General features: G+C 40.5%; 1 protein-coding gene across 5 annotated transcripts in view; it reads left to right on the plus strand.

Annotated features, from left to right (window-relative positions):
* The window catches only part of robo3 (roundabout, axon guidance receptor, homolog 3 (Drosophila)), a 95,117-nt gene that overhangs the window by 6,454 nt on the left and 68,103 nt on the right, over positions 1-20,560 (plus strand). For all 5 annotated transcript variants that reach the window (XM_026329075.1, XM_026329076.1, XM_026329078.1 and 2 more), the window contains exon 2: positions 7,884-8,210. In XM_026329075.1, coding sequence (XP_026184860.1) covers positions 7,884-8,210 — 327 coding nt within the window. The remainder of the gene's footprint in view (positions 1-7,883; positions 8,211-20,560) is intronic.

The following is a 20,560-nucleotide window of genomic DNA, read 5'->3' on the forward strand; positions in this document are numbered from 1 at the left end:
ACCACCCGCAACCCAAGTGGCATGTCTGTCCTGCAGCCCCTCAAGGATTTCCTCTCTGACATGAGCAAGAGAGCAAAAACGTATTCTGCTTCCTCTGGTGAACCCTAATGGACTGGTGATTAGTGATAAATAATCCAGCCATTAACATCCAGTCTTATTACAGCAAAACTATGCATAAATGATTTTTTGTCTTTTCTTCTGTTAGCTGTCATGCAAGGTATTGCCACAGCCTATATCTAATCTCCTTTCCCTCACTTCAGTCGTTCCTCTATTTCTTCTTGTCTCCTCTTGCTCTTATCACATCGAACACTTAGAGCAAATGTAGGAGACTGAGAGTGTAGCTATCATATACACTTGCCCCTGTGTCGTTCTTTCAAAGCCTATCCAACCCATCCACCCCACTCCCCCCCGCCGCCTCAGTGGAGTCAGTGGAGAAAATCGATGCTTGTTACTGGCAGCCTGCTGGACCTAAAACTGACATCTCTTGGCAGGATTTGTGATAATCTGCAGCATGTTGGATTGGTTATATTTGAGATCTGAGGACTGCTATTTGCAAATACTTTCTGAAATTGTTCTCTAAATGTTTATATATGAGGGTAGTTTGCTGACATCCACATAACTGATATACTTGTCTATTCTTCCCAGTCAGTGCAATGCTGTAGAAAAGGAAAGTACTTTTCAAAGTCAAAGTAAAGAGTTGAAATCTCTGTGTAAAGGGACATTTTTTTGCACCTTCACACTTGTTTCTGTACTTGTTTCACTATGAGGAACCTTTTGTGTAAAAATGGCCTGTGGGGCACAGCTGTCTGACACCACTGTCTATTGACAGCATACTGCTTTTGGCTTGTGAACTTGCCAAAACTCATTTCAGCTGTTTCACCAGTGCAAGAGGCCATGCTTAGAGAGAGAGGAACAGTTGTTCGTGGAAAGGGCATGTTTTTTTGTTGCTGATGTGGGAGTTTTGCTCTTTTGCTCCTTATTTCCAGGATCTGGATTTCCTAAAGAAAAGAGCAGAAAGAAGCAGCTTCAAGTCTGTGCTCATGAAGCCGGTCATTGCCCCAAGAGAAACATGATAAAAACACCCAATTTCCTTTTCCAATGTTGACCCTGCCCATTTTGGTGCTTAGCATCAACACAAGCTCAATTAAGGAGGTTGTCTCTTTACGGCTGGCACTCTGCATTCTCATGCAAGTGCCTCATTTTGTTGTCCCCACGGGGTCAAAGTGTAGGAGGCTGCAGAGAAACCACTGTGGCCTGCCTCCCTCTCTGCTGCCAATTTAACTTTGAATGCACATTTACAAATCAATTCCTGTGGCTTTGGTGAAAGTCAAGAGGAGGAGGAGGGGGAGGAGACAACAAAGATGTAAATCAACACATTCTGTAAGAGGACAGCTAAAAAGAATTGCAGATGAGGGAGGAAAAGGAATAGGAAAGTTGTTAAATTTTCTTTGATCAACATCTTCCACCATCCCCCTCTCTCCTCTGCCCTTCTTTAAGGATTATAAAGCTCTGTGTTCATCAGTGGCAAGTCCTCTTCATTGCTGTTGTACTCCAATTTCAGCTTAAAAAAGACTTTTCTCAGCCATTAACAGCTATGTCTTTTTAGGTAGAACTGAGGGGGGAGGGTGATTATCTTGAGTGCATTGTGAGGGCTAGCTCAGCTTAGCCTTAATTTTTGTTACTAAGCCAGAGGATGTCTTAATCTTTCACCGCAACTCAGCACAGAGTGATAAGCAGTGTAGATATCTGATGTACTGCGGTATTCTGATTTATTTTCAAGTCCTCCGTGCTGAAATGAAAGCTATTTGTCACCCAGTCTGGGCTGGAACACTTGATGGGGCTGAAGTGTCACTTGTTTTTTATGTCCTTTTCCCTGTATAGTTTCCCAAATATTTTTGATCTCCTGTGGGATGACATGTAGGCTATACCTCCTTTGAGCTGCTAGGCTGGGCTCAGAGTTGGGTAGCATGCTGGACCTTCAGCAGTGACACGGTTGGTAAGTAGGTGTGAGGATTTGTGCTGACCTTGAGACAGAGCCTTGTACAAATATCAGACAAAACAAAGAATGTGTTCTGGATTTATTGTATGAGTCAAACCATCATCTGAGCAGAATACCTTGTGTATCTGTGAACTGTGGTTTGGGAAAGATACAGGGAAGAGTGTATTTACATCCATAACTTTAGAGGTGCAGAAAAAGGTTTAGCATTCTGTCACCTAAAGTAAATAGCTTGTTCAGTGCTCTCTGTCATATCAAGTTGCTCTATCAATGCTGCATCATTCTCTGCTTATGTTACAATATTTTCTTAAATTGCATTTCTCTTCGTTTTAGCCTCACTTTTTCTTTTGTAATGATTAACTGTCGTGGCCCTGTGTCTGGGACAGCAGCAGCACAAAATAAGTTCACGGCACTTATTTGACCTGTGACTTTTTAGAAGGGTTTTTTCTGGATAATTAGAGCTGAACTATGTTGTTTAAAGAAGCTACATCACAATGTCAGTCAAAATAACTGTTATTGTGCTTCTAAATTGATATCAAAATAGAAATAGTCAGGATATATTTCTGTTTATTAATTCAGAATTCTCAGGGCTCTCAGAGTCACGAGTATAACAGTTTGCTTTATGTCTCACCCCATATGGAAATAAAACATCCCCATTTAAAAAAACACAGATTCTTGTAGCATTGCAAATCAGGAGTACAGGAGTGACGTTTGAGTTGCTCTTGTCCTGTTTTTTTTTTTTTTTTTATTCTTTTCAGAGAAAGTAGATCTGGATGGAAGCCCACTTGTGTTTCTGGTGAAATTAGGCTGGGGAGGGGGCAGAGGCGGTTTGGGAATCCACTGTAAGTCTTTGGCAGGGGTCCTCTGTAGTTGTTTTATATCAGCAGGGCACATCAAGTCACTTCTTTCTTGTGCTAGTTGAGGAAAAGTTCTGCCTCAGCACTTTGCCATCCTCCATGACAGAAAAGGAATTGCAGCAGGAATTTGTGCTTGTTTTATTCCAGTTTTTCTCTTGTTTTTGTGCATGTTTGCTTTACACACATATTTTTCATACACATATTTTTCTGTGACAAGCTTTATCCTCTCCTCCTCCCTTCTTCTCAGCTAAAAAGTTTGACAGTGACTCAGTGTGTATATGCATTTGTCCTAATGTTTAAACATACTCTGAATACAGGGAGCAAGAACCGTTTTGGCCTTGGAGTCGTCAGGTAGCCATAGAAAGCTAATGCTGAGTGGATTTAATTAAAATAGACAGTTTTATCTGCAGGATTCAAGGAGAGAAGTGAAATTCAAATGCATAGAATTTTGTATGCAGGGGATGAAAGGGTAAAGACATGTTTCTATAAAGTATATAATTAGCTCAGGGTTATTATGAAACCCAATTGTAAATATTTCATAAGAGTCATCCTAACGTAGCAGGTATTTACATCATCTTGCAGCCTTTTCACTGCTAGTTGCAAAGATACCTGAAATGGTTTTTTAATGAAAAGGGTCTCTATTAAACTTCACTCACATTATCATCATCTGCATTGCTTCAAAACAACAACAGTCTGTCCTATAATAATCCAGTTAGTACTTGATTATTGATTTGTGCATGCAGGTATGGCACATTATGCTTGCCTTATGCTTGCACCAACAGTAATATTATGTGCCAAAGATGGATTGTTTCCCACGGTGACATTATTTGGACTGAGAACTGATAGCTATAGCCAATTCTGTAACATATGGTTAAAGTCAATTCTCTGGCGAATCCTTTGTGGTGATAGATGATTTATGCAGGTTGTCCTTTCATTTTTCTGCATTTGTAAATTTACATTGTATAAAATACATTGTATAATATACATTGTATCAAATTTTGAGTGATTAATTTTTTCTGCATACCATAAAACTCTGGCTCTCTCAGGCTGGATTCCTGCACCACCCCTCTAGTTTCATTAGCTCACATGTAGCTTTGAGAAGTATGGCCATCTTGCTGCAGTACACCATGGGCTGGAGCCAATAGGTCCATAGAGAGTCTAGACTTTCCTATTTGGAATCCCTGCTCTAGATGACCAGTTGTACTCACCGGCTGTCCGTTTAACCCGATTTGAGTTAATCTTTTCCAGCCTCTTCCTTTTCTGTTACATCAACCCTCCCATGGAACTGTGTAGCTGGGGATACTTTTCAGTGTAGAAACTCACACAACTCGTGTCTGAGTTCTAACTGAAGTAAATATCAAGTAGAAACCACTTGAAGCTGATATGCCAACCATCCTGTTAACCTCGACTATGTGGCTACACAACTCAGACATTCAATTCAATTCAATTTTATTTGTATAGCGCCAAATCACAATACAAATCATCTCAAGGCACTTTATAAAAAGTAAAAACCCAACAATTCCCTTATGAGCAAGCTCTTTGCGACAGTGGAGCGGAAAAACTCCCTTTAACGGAAGAAAAAACCTCCAGCAGAACCGGGCTCAGTTTGGGCGGCCATCTGCCTCAACCGGTTGGGGTGAGTGGATAGAGCAGAGAGAAAAGAACAGCAACAATAAACAACAAATAGACACTGCAGGTTCGTGGGGCCAGTAACTGCACATCAGCAATATACAGCTCCAGGACCAGGGACACCTGCATAAGGTACAGAGAGAGAACACAGAGAGAGGGAGAGAGCATTCAATGGTGGAATATACATGTGAGGTGGGGAAGGAAAGGGAGTGTTAGGGTTAGGGTAGGGGAGCTCAGTGCACCGATGGTCCTCGGGCAGTCTAGGCCTATAGCAGCATAACTAAGGGATGGTTCAGGGTTACCTGAAGCCAGCCCTAACTATACGCTTTGTCAAAGAGGAAGGTTTTAAGTCTAACCTTAAAAGTACAGAGAGTGTCTGCCTCCTGAACCCAGACTGGGAGCTGGTTCCACAGGAGAGGAGCTTGATAGCTAAAGGCTCTGCCTCCCATTCTGCTTTTGGAAACTCTGGGAACCACAAGTAGACCTGCACTCTGAGAGCGAAGTGGTGTATTGGGATAATATATATATTGGGACATGAGTTGTGTAGCCACACAGTCGAGGTTAACAGGATCGTTGGCATATCAGCTTCAAGTGGTTTTTACTTGATATTTACTTCAGTCTCACATGGTGGTATCTTCTTCTTTCAGAGCTTTTACTTTACATTTTCGCAACTTCTTAGCTTAGTGTGTGGGCAGTCTGGTCTGCACACAAACACATCCAGGTAGCCAGACTCAGTTCAACCACACTACCTTAAAGGTATTCGGAGGTCAGTCCTTTAAAAATATTGCATTTTATGTTTATTCTTATAAATTTAGACCATCAAATGTTCTGTCTAGTACTGCATTTAGAATAAGATGTAGGAGCTGTGTACTGACAAGCTTGTAATGTACATGCATGAATGCTTTGTCATAGTCAAACCTTTGGCTTTCCACCTTGATACTTGCCCACAAATTTGTCACCATAGTTATGTTTGTGTTTAATTTTTTAAGAAATATGAAGTAATAACTAGTTAAAAAGAGACATCATGACATGCACATTTTTTGATGTTAATAGTGAAAAGTATAGCAGTTTAGTCTGTTTTATACTTGTACCACAACTCAGATGGTAATATTGGGTATTGTTAATTGAAAAGCAATTAATGAATACATAGTGCACATACTAGACAATTTAATATCAATCGGTATCAATGACTGTTGACTTTTATTTTTTTAGTATTTTGTGTATGCTGGTTTTGAATCAATGAACTTATGAACCTATATAAAACTAAACATTATTCTGTAGATTTTCAGTTTAAGGAAGTAGAAAGGGAGATGAAATTGCAGTAATGTGTTTTTGGTAGTAATGGCAGTGAACTGTAACCTTAACAGGTATATCAGATAATATTTTGATGGGCTGTCAAAACTAGATGTTGGCAGCTGCTACTCCACTCTAACTAGGAGCAAATTTAGCACCTCAGTACCATTTCCACCTATTCACGGTATCCTGTTTCTCCATATTTATGAATCTAATTGCACTTAGAGCTGGGCCATCAGTCTGTACTTTATCTTCCCGTCAGTAAAAAGCACTTTAGCAGAGTTCTTTATCCCCCCAAACCTTACAGAGGATTTGTCACTTTGAGGACAGGAATTTTGACAGGTTATCTTATCACTTGTTATCAGGAAAGTCAGAACCTTTGAACTCCCTCTTGTTCATGCACCTGTACAGAGAACCAACTAATGCTCTTTCAGATGTTGGGCCTCTAATGGTATGTATCGTGCATGTGCTATAGGCACTACAGCTACCTGAGGAAGCAAGTTGGTGCCTTGATTGAGATTTATCCTGCAGCTATTGCCCCTTTACCAGCTCACTTGTAGCTCCCTCCTGTTTTTTTTCTTTTTCAGCTTCTAAATTACAATTCAGCACTCAGCTACTGCGGAAAATTCACTGTCATGCCTAGTTATGTTAATTTGTATTCAAATAGAGATATAACTAAGAAGTGGGCTATTCCAGAAGAGCAACACCATATCAGTCAAAACTCAATTGATGCTGACTTCCAGACTCTGAACAAAGCAATTTATGTTTTCTGACCTCCTGACATGTGCACATCCATTCACCAGTTTCCTATTGTGAAGTTCTGAAAACAAAAAGTGGCATAATCCAGTGCTATAGGATAATTAAAGAATACCTTACTGTGACAGCAAAAATTGTTTTAGTTGAAAAGAAAGCAGCATTGCTTGCCAGTTGATTGGGAAGGCAAGGCAAGTTAGAAATACACTGTTGCTTAATCATCAGTGCTGCAACAATCATCACTGGAACAAAAATCTGTATTGGAGAAAACACTGGCAAGATGCAGCTCCTGTTGCTATTCTTTGAAATGCTCTTCAGGGGGAAATTTCATGTGTGCCTCATGGTGCTTTATTTTTTGTTATTACATTTCATACATAATTGTACCACCAACATGCTGTCAGTCAAGTTGAGTATGGACAAGGAAAGATACAGGGGGCACAGAAGGCAATTTCAAAGCTTGGTAAAAACCTGTGGGAATTACCTTGTGTTCTTCTTTGTAGGCTTCTGTCTTTATTTCTTTCAATCAGACTTGGAAAAAAAGGTAGATAGTTTGCAGACTGTACAAACTAACCAGATACACATTTCATTTACATTGATAGATCATTGATAGAAACATGTTACCTGTACAACTATATACAAATGATTCAATTAAACAGAAAACAACCTTTTGAAGGACTTGACAATCCTAAATATGACAAAAGTCTGTATTTGAGTTGTTTGATATCTGAAAATTTCAGTAGTTCAGTTAACCTACTTTTTCAATGAGCTTCTGATTAGCACTATTCTACCTTATTTGTTTCTCTGGTTCCCCTGATAGAAGTGGAATATAGAGCATGTCATTTCGCACATCCTCTTGATTTACACTTACTGTTAAGCAATTACATGCTATGCTGATTTCACACAGCCGTGCTGGTGCTGATAAAACTATGTCTTTTTGCGAAGCTGTTTTACATGCCCAGCTCAAGAGGTTTGGAGAGGGGGCAGCTGAGTGTGGTTTTATAAGTTGTGCCTCCCACTTGCCTCTTGTGTGCAGTAGCCAGAATGTAAATAAAGACTGAGGATATTTATATTTTCATTATAGTCCTTACTATTCCCTTGCAACCACACCATTTTTTTTACTAAAGGTTTAATAAAATTTTTAATAAAGGTGTTTGAAATTAATTTTTTGACATAATTTTTTTTTCTCAATCTATTGTCTGTTGCATAAGTGCTGTTTGCTGTAATTATTGCCCGAAATTCAGTTCTGTCACTGGCAAAATAGTCATACTCAAAAATCATGCTATCACAATTATAATAAACAAATCATCACAAATGGCTGAACTCTTTCTTGTTTTCATGTTGTTGTCTTTCTCTAGGATCCCGTCCCAGATTAGAGGATGCTCCTCCTCGGATCGTAGAGCACCCATCTGATCTAATCGTGTCCAAGGGTGAGCCAGCCACCCTTAACTGTAAAGCTGAAGGACGACCGACTCCGATGGTGGAATGGTATAAAGACGGTGAACGTGTCGAGACAGATCGAGAGGACCCTCGGTCTCACCGGATGCTCCTACCCAGCGGCTCCCTCTTCTTCTTGCGAATTGTTCATGGGCGGCGAAGCAAACCTGATGAAGGTGTCTATGTGTGTGTGGCGCGTAACTACCTTGGTGAGGCAGTCAGTCGCAATGCATCGCTGGAGGTGGCAAGTAAGTGACTTTGATCTTATTTTTGCCATTGTCTCCTGAGCTGTGTGTATGGACATTAATGAACCTGAAGACTGGAATTGAATGCTGTTCTGTACCAACGTGGGGCAGATAAATAGATACTTAAACACAGATGGGCAGATGATGTAAAAGTGCAATGACACAAAAGACACAAATATTATGAACATTAAATATTTTCATGGTCACCAATTTTTATATATACTGCATGAATGTGTTGCACACATGGAGCCTCCATCAGTAACATAAAACAGAAGAAACACAGTATGCATTAATGTACTGCGTAAAAGCAGGGAAAGGTTGATGTGATAGCATAGGGCTTGTCCACATCTCAGGTGTCAAACATCATGTTATGTATCATGTAGTTCAAGTAATAAGAAACTGATTAAATTAAAGGTATATTCTGCTGGAGGCTTTTCTTCCGTTAAAGGGAGTTGTTCCTCTCCACTGTCGCCAAGTGCTTGCTCATAAGGGATTTGTTGGGTTTTTTTTTTGTAAAGTGCCTTGAGATGATTTGTATTGTGATTTGGTGCTATACAAATAAAATTGAATTGAATTGAATACATTTCACAAATAATAATGCTGCACTATGAAATCAGAATGGTGTAAAACAGCTTCAGACTGTCTGGCATCTTATCTTCACCATGAGTTAACTTAGGATGCCACCCCCTTGCCTTTGGACCTCCTGGCAGCTTGCATCCCCCCTTCCCCTCCCAACACTTACTGCTTCAGAGAGAGGAGGAAAGGCTATTTTCAGTTGGCAGCTCACCACTATCAGATATTAGTTCCTTAAATTACAGCAAACTCCTGTCAGATGGGTTAACAAAACACACCTAATGATTTTTTTCCCTCTGTTTTTGCTTGTGATCCATGCCACTTTAGTGAAATACAGATGGGGCCAATTAAATCTTTGTTGTTCGATTAGCCCATTACTTTTAGTGCCAATTACTTTTAGATTATAATAAAGTGTAACTTTGTTTTGACAGCAGCAGCAGTGGGTAATTTACAGAAATCTAAGCAGTTTATATGAATACAAATATAGTTTTGGTCTGGTTTGTTATTCTGTTCAGGTAGGTGCTTTGTTGTGTCACAATATAATAAATTAATTGGCTGTGTTTTAAAAATGGACTACAAATTAGGCACTACTGAAGTGTTTATACTATGGATTAAAGGGCTAAACTATATGTACTGATCATCACACTGACAGCCATGTCACAAAACTGAAACACTAAACACTTGGACTTTTGTGTCTGATTTTTCTTGCTTATCGATTAATTTATGTAAAGTGAGTCTGAACAGGAGGCTCCTTGCAGCTTTTGCAGAAATACCAGTTGGAATTTAAATATTTCTTCTAAACCCCTCACTGCTTTTACTTTTTGTGACATTTGGGCTAAGCCAAAACCAAGGAAACAATAAAAATATATTTCTCTCAGCGGGGTAACAAGAGATTCTAATCCCTCTTGTAGGCCAACATGCATGGGATCTCAAACAAGGACCCATGAGGTTGTGCAGGGTCAGGCCTTTAACAGCAATGTGTTTCTGGAGGCCCATGCAGCTGATTGGGCACCTGTGTTTGTGAACGCCCTGCTCTCTTTTGCTTTTTGTCCAGTGGTCTTTTGGTAGGTGACATTCCCTGCAGCTATGTGCAGAAAGATGCATGCACAGGGATGCAAGTTATAGCAGTTGCTCTTGTAGATAAGATCTTCTTGTGTGTGTGTGTGTGTGTGTGTGTGTGTGTGTGTGTGTGTGTGTGTGTGTGTGTGGGTGTGTGGGTGTGGGTGTGGGTGTGTGGGTGTGGGTGTGTGTGTGTGTGTGTGTGTGTGTGGGTGTGTGTGTGTGTGTGTGTGGGTGTGGGTGTGGGTGTGGGTGTGTGTGGGTGTGTGTGTGTGTGTGGACACAGGCATATAAGCCTGCCTGGAGCTGCCAAAGGACTCACCATGGCACCAGAGAAAGCTCAAGATGGCACTTTGTGGCACGGTGTCACTTTGCTCCCCAGCTTGTGACTTGGAAGCACTGGGAGGAAGCTGCATTGTGCATTGGTATATTTGGTATCAGGGTGGGAGCCCAACCCAGTGAAAGGAAAATTTTTAAAGGTTTTAACCCCTCACAGTCCATTTGCTGCAGGCTGAGGTGCAAGCAGTGTGATGAAAAGGCAGAATTTTGCACCTCTGATAAAAATACAAGACTTGACAGTTTGTCTGGAAGTGGTTCATTTTGTAGCATTTGCTGTCCTGCTCTGTGTATGTAGCAAAGAGAACAAGAGCACAAATAAGAGTTTGTCTAGACATTTCCTTTGTAATTTGAAGCAGCAGTTGATGATGAATGAGTTCACAGAGGTCAAATAAAATATAAGAGATAAATTAGGGCTCACCCTCTGAATACCAGAGCTCTCTGCATCAAATTCATTGTAGGAGATTCTGGACAACATTACTATCCATAGACCTTTGCCACTACTACTGAAATAATACAGTTCCCACAAAATGATGTGTCCATTTACCATCATTACAGCAGAGGTAGCAATAGTAAAATTAGCACACGCTATAGTTTCCATAATTACTTTTAGACAAAATAGAGTAGGTTAAAAAAGTTATTCTTTAAGAATTTGTGCACATTCGGGATCAAGCTATTGTTGTTGCTGTTACAGATCAGTGTCCTTTAATGTTAGCTATTTGCCTATTCTAAGTTTATACATATATTTACCTGAATGTTTATCAAGATGCATTTGATACAGTCAAACCACAGCTGTAACTACATTTTTCATATCTTTTTTTTAAGAGCTACACTCCTTAATTCAAATAGTTAAGGTACTCATTCAAACTGTTATGTGTTTAAGATTAAGCAATTAATGGGATATGAGTAAAAGTTTAACTACAAGAATGTGATTCTTTGGATCTACAAATAAAGGTCAAATTTAGTTGCTGAGTTTAAACAATTGTAATAATCACTACTTATCTTTTGTCTGGTACAATAATTCTTTCTCATTATTTCTGAAGGGTGAGCAGAATATTATTCTTTGCAAACATTCATATGCAGACAATTAAGCACTCAATAAGCCATTAGGGAATGTTCTGCTTAGTTACCTCAGTACCATTCATTATTAATGATGTGTTTGATGAATGGGTGTTTGGTGCTTGAACTGTGAGAGTCTTTTCATGCATCAGTACATGTAACCTAACCTCAGATATGTGTATGTAGTTGTCATTTTTAAACAAACATACATTTCCTTGCGTAGAACTAAATGTTAAAAACAGTTTAGATTCTCACCACATTAACTTGGGGTGCTATAAAAATCATATCCTAAATGTAGGATCAACAGCAAAATCCCACAGAGAAAAGCAAAATTGATACAATTTTGTATTTTGAGTTGCTTTAATTTGTATGCGCTGCAAGTACAGCTGTCATCCAGCATCCATCTTTCCTATGTGTTTTGTCAACCTGCACATTCCATTACCTTGCATTAAAAAAAACCATACACCACTTTACTAAACATTTCCTTACAAAGTGTGTGTTTTGTGCCCCAATTCTATCCGATTTCAGGCATTAAATGAGATTATTTGATCCTGAAAATGTGTCTTACAAAGTTACAGAAGCAGAGGCCAATTCATGTTGGATGCATAAAAGTCTGTCAAGCACAATAGTCCTAACGGGCCAGACACCCCTGGGTGGAGATTTTGGCATTCAGAGTGACTTGCCCATGCTCCTGGCGACTTTTTCGTTTGAGTGTTTTATAACTCTGACATTTTTATTATGGCTGCTGCATTTCCACTGTCTGGCTTTATGGCTCATGAATATTCACAGTAACAAAGGAAGGGAAGATGTGTGTTTTCTAAGGTGCTGGGGGTGGAGTTAGTAGCATTTCAAATAAAATTTGAGTGAAGTGACCTCTAACAGTTTTATGCTCCCAAAACCAACCACTACTCCCCTTTTTTAAGGTTGTATGGAGGTCAACCCCTTAAGATTCATGACAGCAGCTGCTGTGGAATTTGAAGTGAACAGGTGAAAATGTGATGAAACTCCTGTGTTCCTCTGTGTTTGTATGAATTGTGTGTGTGTGTCTGTGTCTGTGTGTGAGAGAGAGTTTGAGAAAAATAGTGAGGAGGTTCTAAGTGGAGACAGTACCGTTCATCTATTTCTCCCACCCTTAGGAATACTATGGGTGAGAAAGTGAGCCTGAACTAGCACACAAATGTGACACACACACACATGCACACCTGTCTGTCTGTTTTTGATTACTGAGACCCCTGTGCAGAAAAATGTATTTCAGGGTTTATGGATTTGGAAATGGGGAAAGGATGTGGGGTGTTAGAAAAGAGTTATGGTGGGACCGAAGTGCTAGTTGGGTGGCTGCGATCAAGAAGATAAAGTGATTCCTCCTCCTCACTCTCCCCCACTCTCCACCCCACTGGCTTCTTCCTGCCCCTCTCCTTCTGCTGTTTGCACTCTCTTCAAGCTGCCCTCTGTCCCTGTTATTAACCCAGTGGACTGGACCCATATGGGTTATGACTGGAGCTGTATATGCTGCCATACACAGTGGGTTGCAGTCACACTGAACTGTACATCTATACAGTGGGTACGGAAAGTATTCAGACCCCTTTAAATGTTTCACTCTTTGTGTCATTGCAGCCATTTGCCAAAATCAAAAAAGTTCATTTTATTTCTCATTAATGTACACTCAGCACCCCATCTTGACAGAAAAAACAGAAATGTAGAAATTTTTGCAAATTTATTAACAAAGAAAAACTGAAATATCACATGGTCATAAGTATTCAGACCCTTTGCAGTGACACTCATATTTTACTCACATGCTGTCCATTTCTTCTGATCCTCCTTGAGATGGTTCTGCTCCTTCATTGGAGTCCAGCTGTGTTTAATTAAACTGATTGGACTTGATTAGGAAAGGCAATTGAAGGAAAGATGAATGCGGCCAAGTACAGAGATATCCTGGAAGAAAACCTCTTCCAGAGTGCTCAGGACCTCAGACTGGGCCGAAGGTTCACCTTTCAACAGGACAATGACCCTAAGCACACAGCTAAAATAACAAAGGAGTGGCTTCGGAACAACTCTGTGACCGTTCTTGACTGGCCCAGCCAGAGCCCTGACCTAAACCCAATTGAGCATCTCTGGAGAGACCTGAAAATGGCTGTCCACCAACGTTCACCATCCAACCTGACAGAACTGGAGAGGATCTGCAAGGAAGAATGGCAGAGGATCCCCAAATCCAGGTGTGAAAAACTTGTTGCATCATTCCCAAGAAGACTCATGGCTGTACTAGCTCAAAAGGGTGCTTCTACTCAATACTGAGCACAGGGTCTGAATACTTATGACCATGTGATATTTCAGTTTTTCTTTTTTAATAAAACACCACATTTTTCACTATAAAGAGTAAAAAATTTAAAGGGGTCTGAATACTTTCCGTACCCACTGTATGTATAGTACAAGTAGCTGAACAGTACATCAAAGTGGCCTTACACCTAGTGTGAATCTCTGTCAGAAATCACTACTACATCACCACTATGTTTTGCCACTATTATTTTTTTTAAATAAGTTGCTTTAATGTTACATAGGAGGGAAAATGCTGAAATATATTTGTTGACAGCCTTTGTCAACAAACTGCTAAGTAACTGCCGTCTTTATCCTGTCCCTAATAAGTTGTTTTGAACTGTTAATTGTTTATCTTTTAACCTATTCTGAATAAGCCTGGTATAGCTGTTAGCCTTTTATGAAATGAGGTGATATCTGTTAAGCTGGTCTGAGACAGTAGATTTTATCTGGTAGTGTTTTGACCTATTAAGGATGGGATGTATTTAAGAGTCTGTCAGACAGCTGTTATAAGAAAGATTGACCATTCACCTGTGATGACTGTCTATTGAAAAGGAAATCTTCAGTGTTACAGTCGTTACTAAAAAAGCACATTCCTTTGTGGTTTTCTATCATCATGGGTTGAATCATAGATTCTAGATGGCATCAACAAGTAGTCCTCACATTATTGTCTGTATTTGGCAACTGTATGTAGCAGGTAAGAAAAGATGGTTATGTGTTCATATTTTAATAAATTCCCCTTTTCCTTGAATAAGAACTACATAGGAATCTGGCTGCTGTATGAGTACACATCCCACTGATGTATTTCATATGTAGCCCTTTTTGCATCTTATGCACATCCACCAGAGCATGACAACATTCTCGCCAGCTGTCAGCAGCACTTTTCTATTCAGCTTCATTTGCCCAGACAGCTACTGTCAAGTCTTATTATAAGTCTAAGTAACTCCTACTCATCTTTGTACAGATCTGTTTTTTACTAGATATCACGTCACATCAGGGCATGAGCTCCATAGTGCATCATCATACCAACATAGTTACTCTGAATGTTTGGATGTATTTGTGTTCAGGACTCTGAGCCAGTAGAGAGTTATAAAGTAACACTGTCACCTCTAATACTGAACTGTTCAGCAGTGACATTTTCAGTTGCTTGATGATAACAAGCTGCCTTCTGTGTATGTGTCTATATGTCTGTCTGTGTGAGCCCTGAGGCGTGTTCATGCTTCACTAATGGGATTGCAGGTCCCTGCTTTTTGCATCACGGAGCCAGTGGCCATACTGATCTTAAAAGAGGGGGATCAGATGGTCAGAATGAGGCCACAGGCCTCTGGCTTAACCCCCTCTGTATGATCCGACTGTCTGCTGGTCACTGAGCCAGACCCATCAGCCAAACCCTCCTCCAGAGGATAGCCATGAATTAATTAGGCAACACTAAAGGTGAGCGCGATCAGTGACCAGTATGTGTGTGCATGTTGCTGTGTGTCATTAAGGGTCAGTAGAACAAAAGCAGAAGGATGTGGTGTGGGGGGCGATTCAGGGGGAGAGCCGTTGACAACAGGTGGTCTGAGGAATCCCCCCACCCCTACCCGTAATGACAGTGTAACACAGGGGTCATAGGGGTCTGTGGAGAATAATAAAGGCTCCTTTCTCCAATCACTCTCTAAACTGCTGATCGCTGCACTGCACTACAATATCCACCAGGCCCTCTTCTAAATAGTCATTTCATTGTGTGAATATAGATTTCTGTTTATGTACTGTATTTTCCAGACCGTAAGTTAAACTTTTGTTACTCCTCTGGCTTGTCCTGCGACTTATACAGTGAAGCTACTTATATGTGTATATTTACAATAATTCTATCAAGTAGTTAGATGGCATTCTTGACTCAATTGAAGATAATACTTTACCACTGGAAAAGTAAAAGCTTTTATGTTCACACTAAACTACAACAACTGCTAATCTGTCAGTGTTTGCACTTTATGGTCATTTGCACTACTGTTCCTGTTGGTCTTTGCACCTTTAAAGGCCCTTTGTTTATATTCATCCTCACGTTGTACACTACTGCTGTATTTGCACTATAACCAAGATTGTACATATATTTTCACTTAATCTTAATAGCTTGTGTGTATAACTTGTGTATATATCTTATTTTCTATTTTTATGCCTATTTTATTTTTCCATTTTCTTATTTTACTTTATTTTAAACTGCTTATTTTTGATTATATTGCTAAGGAGAGAGATAAACAGCATGTCGATTCCTCTGTATGTCCTGCACAGGTAATCAAATTAAAAATAAAAATCTTTTAATCTTGAACTCCTAACACAAGTAACACAAGTGAAAATGCCACCCAAAAGAAAGAGCTATACAGCAGACTTCAAAGTGCAGGTAATAACATTGACATGGATAAATGAATATCGTAATGCACTTTCTGCTTGTTGTTATGCCTAGACTCCATTCTTCATAGGCTAATTTGGATTATAATTAGTATAATTAGAAATGTGACTTATACACCAAAGCCACTTATATGTTTTTTTTTTTTTTCTGTTCAACCAGGCTGTTTTTGCTAAAAGTAACTTATACTCTGGTGTGGCTTATGGTCCGGAAAATACGGTAATATAAGGATGTACTGTATGTATGGGGGCCATTTTTAGGGCTGTGTTTTGTGGTGCTGTGTTTTTATTGGATTGTGTTAATTGTACCATACATTTCAAATGCCTACACTCATACTGCTGGAACCTATCCCAGGTCTCTCATGGTGAAAGGCCGGGGTACACCCTGGACAGGTCACCAGTCCATCACAGGGCCACATAGAGACAAACAACCTCACACACTCACACTCACTCCTATGAGCAATTTAGAGTCACCAATCAACCTGACATACATATTTTTGGACTGTGGGAGGAAACCAGAGTACCTGGAGAACATGCAGACTCCACACAGAAAGGTCCCTGATGGGTTGAGAACCTGGGACATTCTTGCTACGGTGCTAACCACTCATCCACCATGCTGCCTAACATGAACATATTTTATGAATATTTGTATGTGTATTTCTTTGAAGTATTGTGATTAACAATGACATTGAGAGTCATCAGTCATGGTCTTACAGGATACAAATGGCCGTCTGTTTGGGCTCATTAAGGCCAGCAAAAGCCCTCTAGTAGATAGATAGAACTGGAATAAACTTTATTGGGCCACAAGGGAAATTCCTTGGTCACAGTATCTCAGTTGCATACAGACACTGAAAAACAAACAAAACTATTAAATAATAAAAATAAAAATAGAATAGAAAAATACAAGCAGAAAATACAACATTTGAATATGTACAATATACACACAGATAGAAGTAAATATACACTATATACAAACATAAACAGTCAGCACCACAGAAGAGACTGTGGTGGAGGATGGTGGAGTCATCTGCTGCAAAGGGGGGAGTTATTAAACAGAAGAATGAAGTGGAACAAAGTCCTGTACTGTTAACTGTGACAGCGGAGCTGGATGAGTCTGTTGGAGAATGAGCTCCTCTGACCCTCTATGATCTGGTGAAGTGGGTGTGAAGAATTGTCCATAATGCAGAGCAGTTTGTCCAGTGTCCTCCTGTCCCTCACTGACTCGAATGTCTCCATGTCCCTGCCAATAATGTGTCCTGCTTTCCGAATCAGTTTGTTGATCCGACTGATGTTCCTCTTGGACGTGCTGCTCCCCCAACTGGCCACAGCAAAGTATAGAGGAATATATTTATACCTCTATATATAATATAGAGGGCACTCACAACCACAGACTGGTAGAAGAGCTCCAGCATCCTACCGCATACATTAAAGGACCTAAACCTCCTCAGAAAGTAGAATCTACTCATGCCCCTCTTGTACACAGCATCACAGTCGAGCCTGCTGTTCAAGTGAACCCCCAGGTATTTGTAGTGATCCAAAACGTCCACCTCCTGGCCCTGGATGATGATGGGCTCCACTGGTATCCTCATAAGTCCACCACCAGCTTCTTGGTCTTGTCCACATTAAGGAGCAGGTGGTTGACCTGGGACTCCAAGAGTGTTTCCGATCAGTGTTCTGTACTCCGCCTCTTGCCCATCCCTTATACACCCAACCACCGTAGAGTCATCGGAGAACTTCTGCAGGTGGCAGGACCCAGAGCTGTATTGGAAGTCTGATGTGTATAGGGTGAACAGAAAAGGAGACAGTATAGTCCCCTGTGGTGCCCCCACTTTACTGATCACTGTATCAGACAGGGAGCTCCCCAGCCACACAGACTGGGGCCTGTCAGACAAGTAATCAGCAATCCAGGAGACATTGGGCTGACACCCATTCTGAGCAGCTTCTCACTCATCAGGAAGGGCTGAATGGTGTTAAAGGCAATGGAGAAATCAAAGACACAGTGACCTTCCCACCATCCAGTTGAGAGTGAGCACACTGCAACAGGTAGATGATAGCATTGTCCACACCAACATGAGGCTGATATGCAAACTGAAGAGGGTCCAGGGCAGAGGTCACAAGGGGTCTGAGTTGGGCCAAGACAAGTCTCTCCAGGACCTTCATCACGTGTAACGTCAGAGCAACCGGTCTGAAGTCGTTGAGGACAGATGGGATGGGCTTAGTAAAACAACACACTGGTGTGGGCGTGGTGTTTCAGGATACAGATTAATAAGATTATCAGGTAATAAAGCCTGTATGGCAGATTGACTCCTTTTAGGCAGAATTAGAGCAGAGCAGTGATAATTTGCTCCTGTTTCAGTGTTTGTCAGGTAAAATGGGGAACTGTTTAGTTATTAGTTATTAGTTATTCCACCTGTAATTAGCACTTGCATGTATTTCAATTCAATTATTTGTATAGCGCCAAATCACAATACAAATCATCTCAAGGCACTTTACAAAAACTAAAACTAAAAACCCAACAAATCCCTTATGAGCAAGCACTTGGTGACAGTGGAGAGGATAAACTCCCTTTAACAGAAGAAAAAACCTCCAGCAGAACCGGGCTCAGTTTGGGCGGCCATCTGCCTCGCCCGGTTGGGGTGAGTGGATAGAGGAGAGAGAAAAAAACAGCAACAATAAACAACAAATAGACACTACAGGTTGGTGGGGCCAGTAACTGCACATCAGCGATATACAGCCCCAGGACCAGGGACACCTGCAGAAGGTACAGGGAGAGGGAGGGCAGAGAGAGAGAGCACAAAGTTTGTGACATTCTATGGTGGAATATACATGTGAGGGGAGAGGAGAGGAAGAGGGTTAGGGTAGGGGAGCTCAGTGCACTGATGGTCCTTGGGCAGTCTAGGCCTATAGCAGCATAACTAAGGGATGGTTCAGGGTTACCTGAAGCCAGCCCTAACTATATGCTTTGTCAAAGAGGAAGGTTTTAAGTCTAGCCTTAAAAGTACAGAGAGTGTCTGCCTCCTGAACCCAGACTGGGAGCTGGTTCCACAGGAGAGGAGCTTGATAGCTAAAGGCTCTGCCTCCCATTCTGCTATTGGAAACTCTGGGAACCACAAGTAGACCTGCACTCTGAGAGCGAAGTGCTCTATTGGGATAATATGGTACTATGAGGTCTTTAATGTATGAAGGAGCTTGATCATGAAGGGATTTGTATGTGAGAAGAAGGATTTTAAATTCTATCCTGTATTTTACAGGGAGCCAATGAAGAGAAGCTAATATAGGAGAAATGTGATCACTCTTGCTAGTTCCTGTCAGGACTCTGGCTGTGGCATTCTGGATTAACTGGAGGCTTTTTATGGAGATACTGGGACATCCAGATAGTAATGAGTTACAATAATCTAGCATTGAGGTAACCAATGCATGGACTAGTTTTTCTGCATCATTTTGAGATAGGATATTCCTAATTTTGGCAATGTTGCACAGGTGAAAGAAGGCAGTTCTAGAGATTTGTTTTATGTGTGAGTTAAAGGAAATGTCCTGGTCAAAAATAACTCCGAGGTTTTTCACATTAGTGCTGGAGGTCAGTGCTATGCCATCTAAAGTAGTTAAAATTTTAGAAAAGTTATTTCTGAGGTTTTTAGGCCCAAATACAATAACTTGTTTTCTCTGAATTTAAAAGTAGAAAATTACTGATCATCCTGGCCTCTATGTCAGTTAGACACGCTTGAAGTCTGGTTAACTGGTTTGTGTTAACAGGTTTAATAGATAGATACAACTGAGTGTCATCTGCATAGCAGTGATAATTAATAGAGTGCTTCCTAATGATATATCCTAAAGGAAGCATGTACAGGGTGAACAGAATCGGTCCTAGCACAGAGCCTTGTGGAACTCCATAACTAACTTTTGTTCGTGTGGAAGGTTCATCATGGACATGAACAAACTGGAATCTGTCCAATAAGTAGGATTGGAACTATTTTAATGCTGTTCCTCTGATACCAGTCACATGCTCCAGTCTCTGTAATAAGATGTTGTGGTCAATAGTGTTGAATGCAGCACTAAGGTCTAGGAGGACAAGTATAGAAACAAGTCCATTATCTGAGGCTAAGAGAAGATCGTTGGTGACTTTTAATAGTGCTGTTTCTGTACTATGATGTGCTCTAAATCCTGATTGAAAATCTTCAAATAGTTCATTCCTGTGTAAGTGGTCTGATAGCTGCTTAGCAACAGCTTTTTCTAAGATTTTAGAAATAAATGGTACATTGGATATTGGTCTATAATTAGCCAAGACTCCTGGATCAAGACTAGGCTTTTTGAGTAAGGGTTTGATTACTGCAGTCTTAAAGGCCTGTGGTACGTAGCCTGATACTAGAGATAAATTTACCAAGTCTGATAAAGATGAGTTCATTAATGGCAGGGTGTCTTTAAGCAGTCTAGTCGGGATGGGGTCTAAGAGACACGTTGATGATTTCGATGAAGCAACTACTGATGTAAATTCAGAGAGATCTATGGGAGAGAAGCAGTCTAAACATAACTGAGGTCCTACAGATGATTCAAGAGCTACTGTAGTAGAAGATTCATTTATTGCAGGTATAGGAAGCATCTGCTGAATTTTATCTCTAATAGTTGTGATTTAA

Source organism: Mastacembelus armatus, chromosome 14 (assembly GCF_900324485.2).
Source record: "Mastacembelus armatus chromosome 14, fMasArm1.2, whole genome shotgun sequence".
In the NCBI taxonomy this organism is placed as follows: domain Eukaryota; kingdom Metazoa; phylum Chordata; class Actinopteri; order Synbranchiformes; family Mastacembelidae; genus Mastacembelus; species Mastacembelus armatus.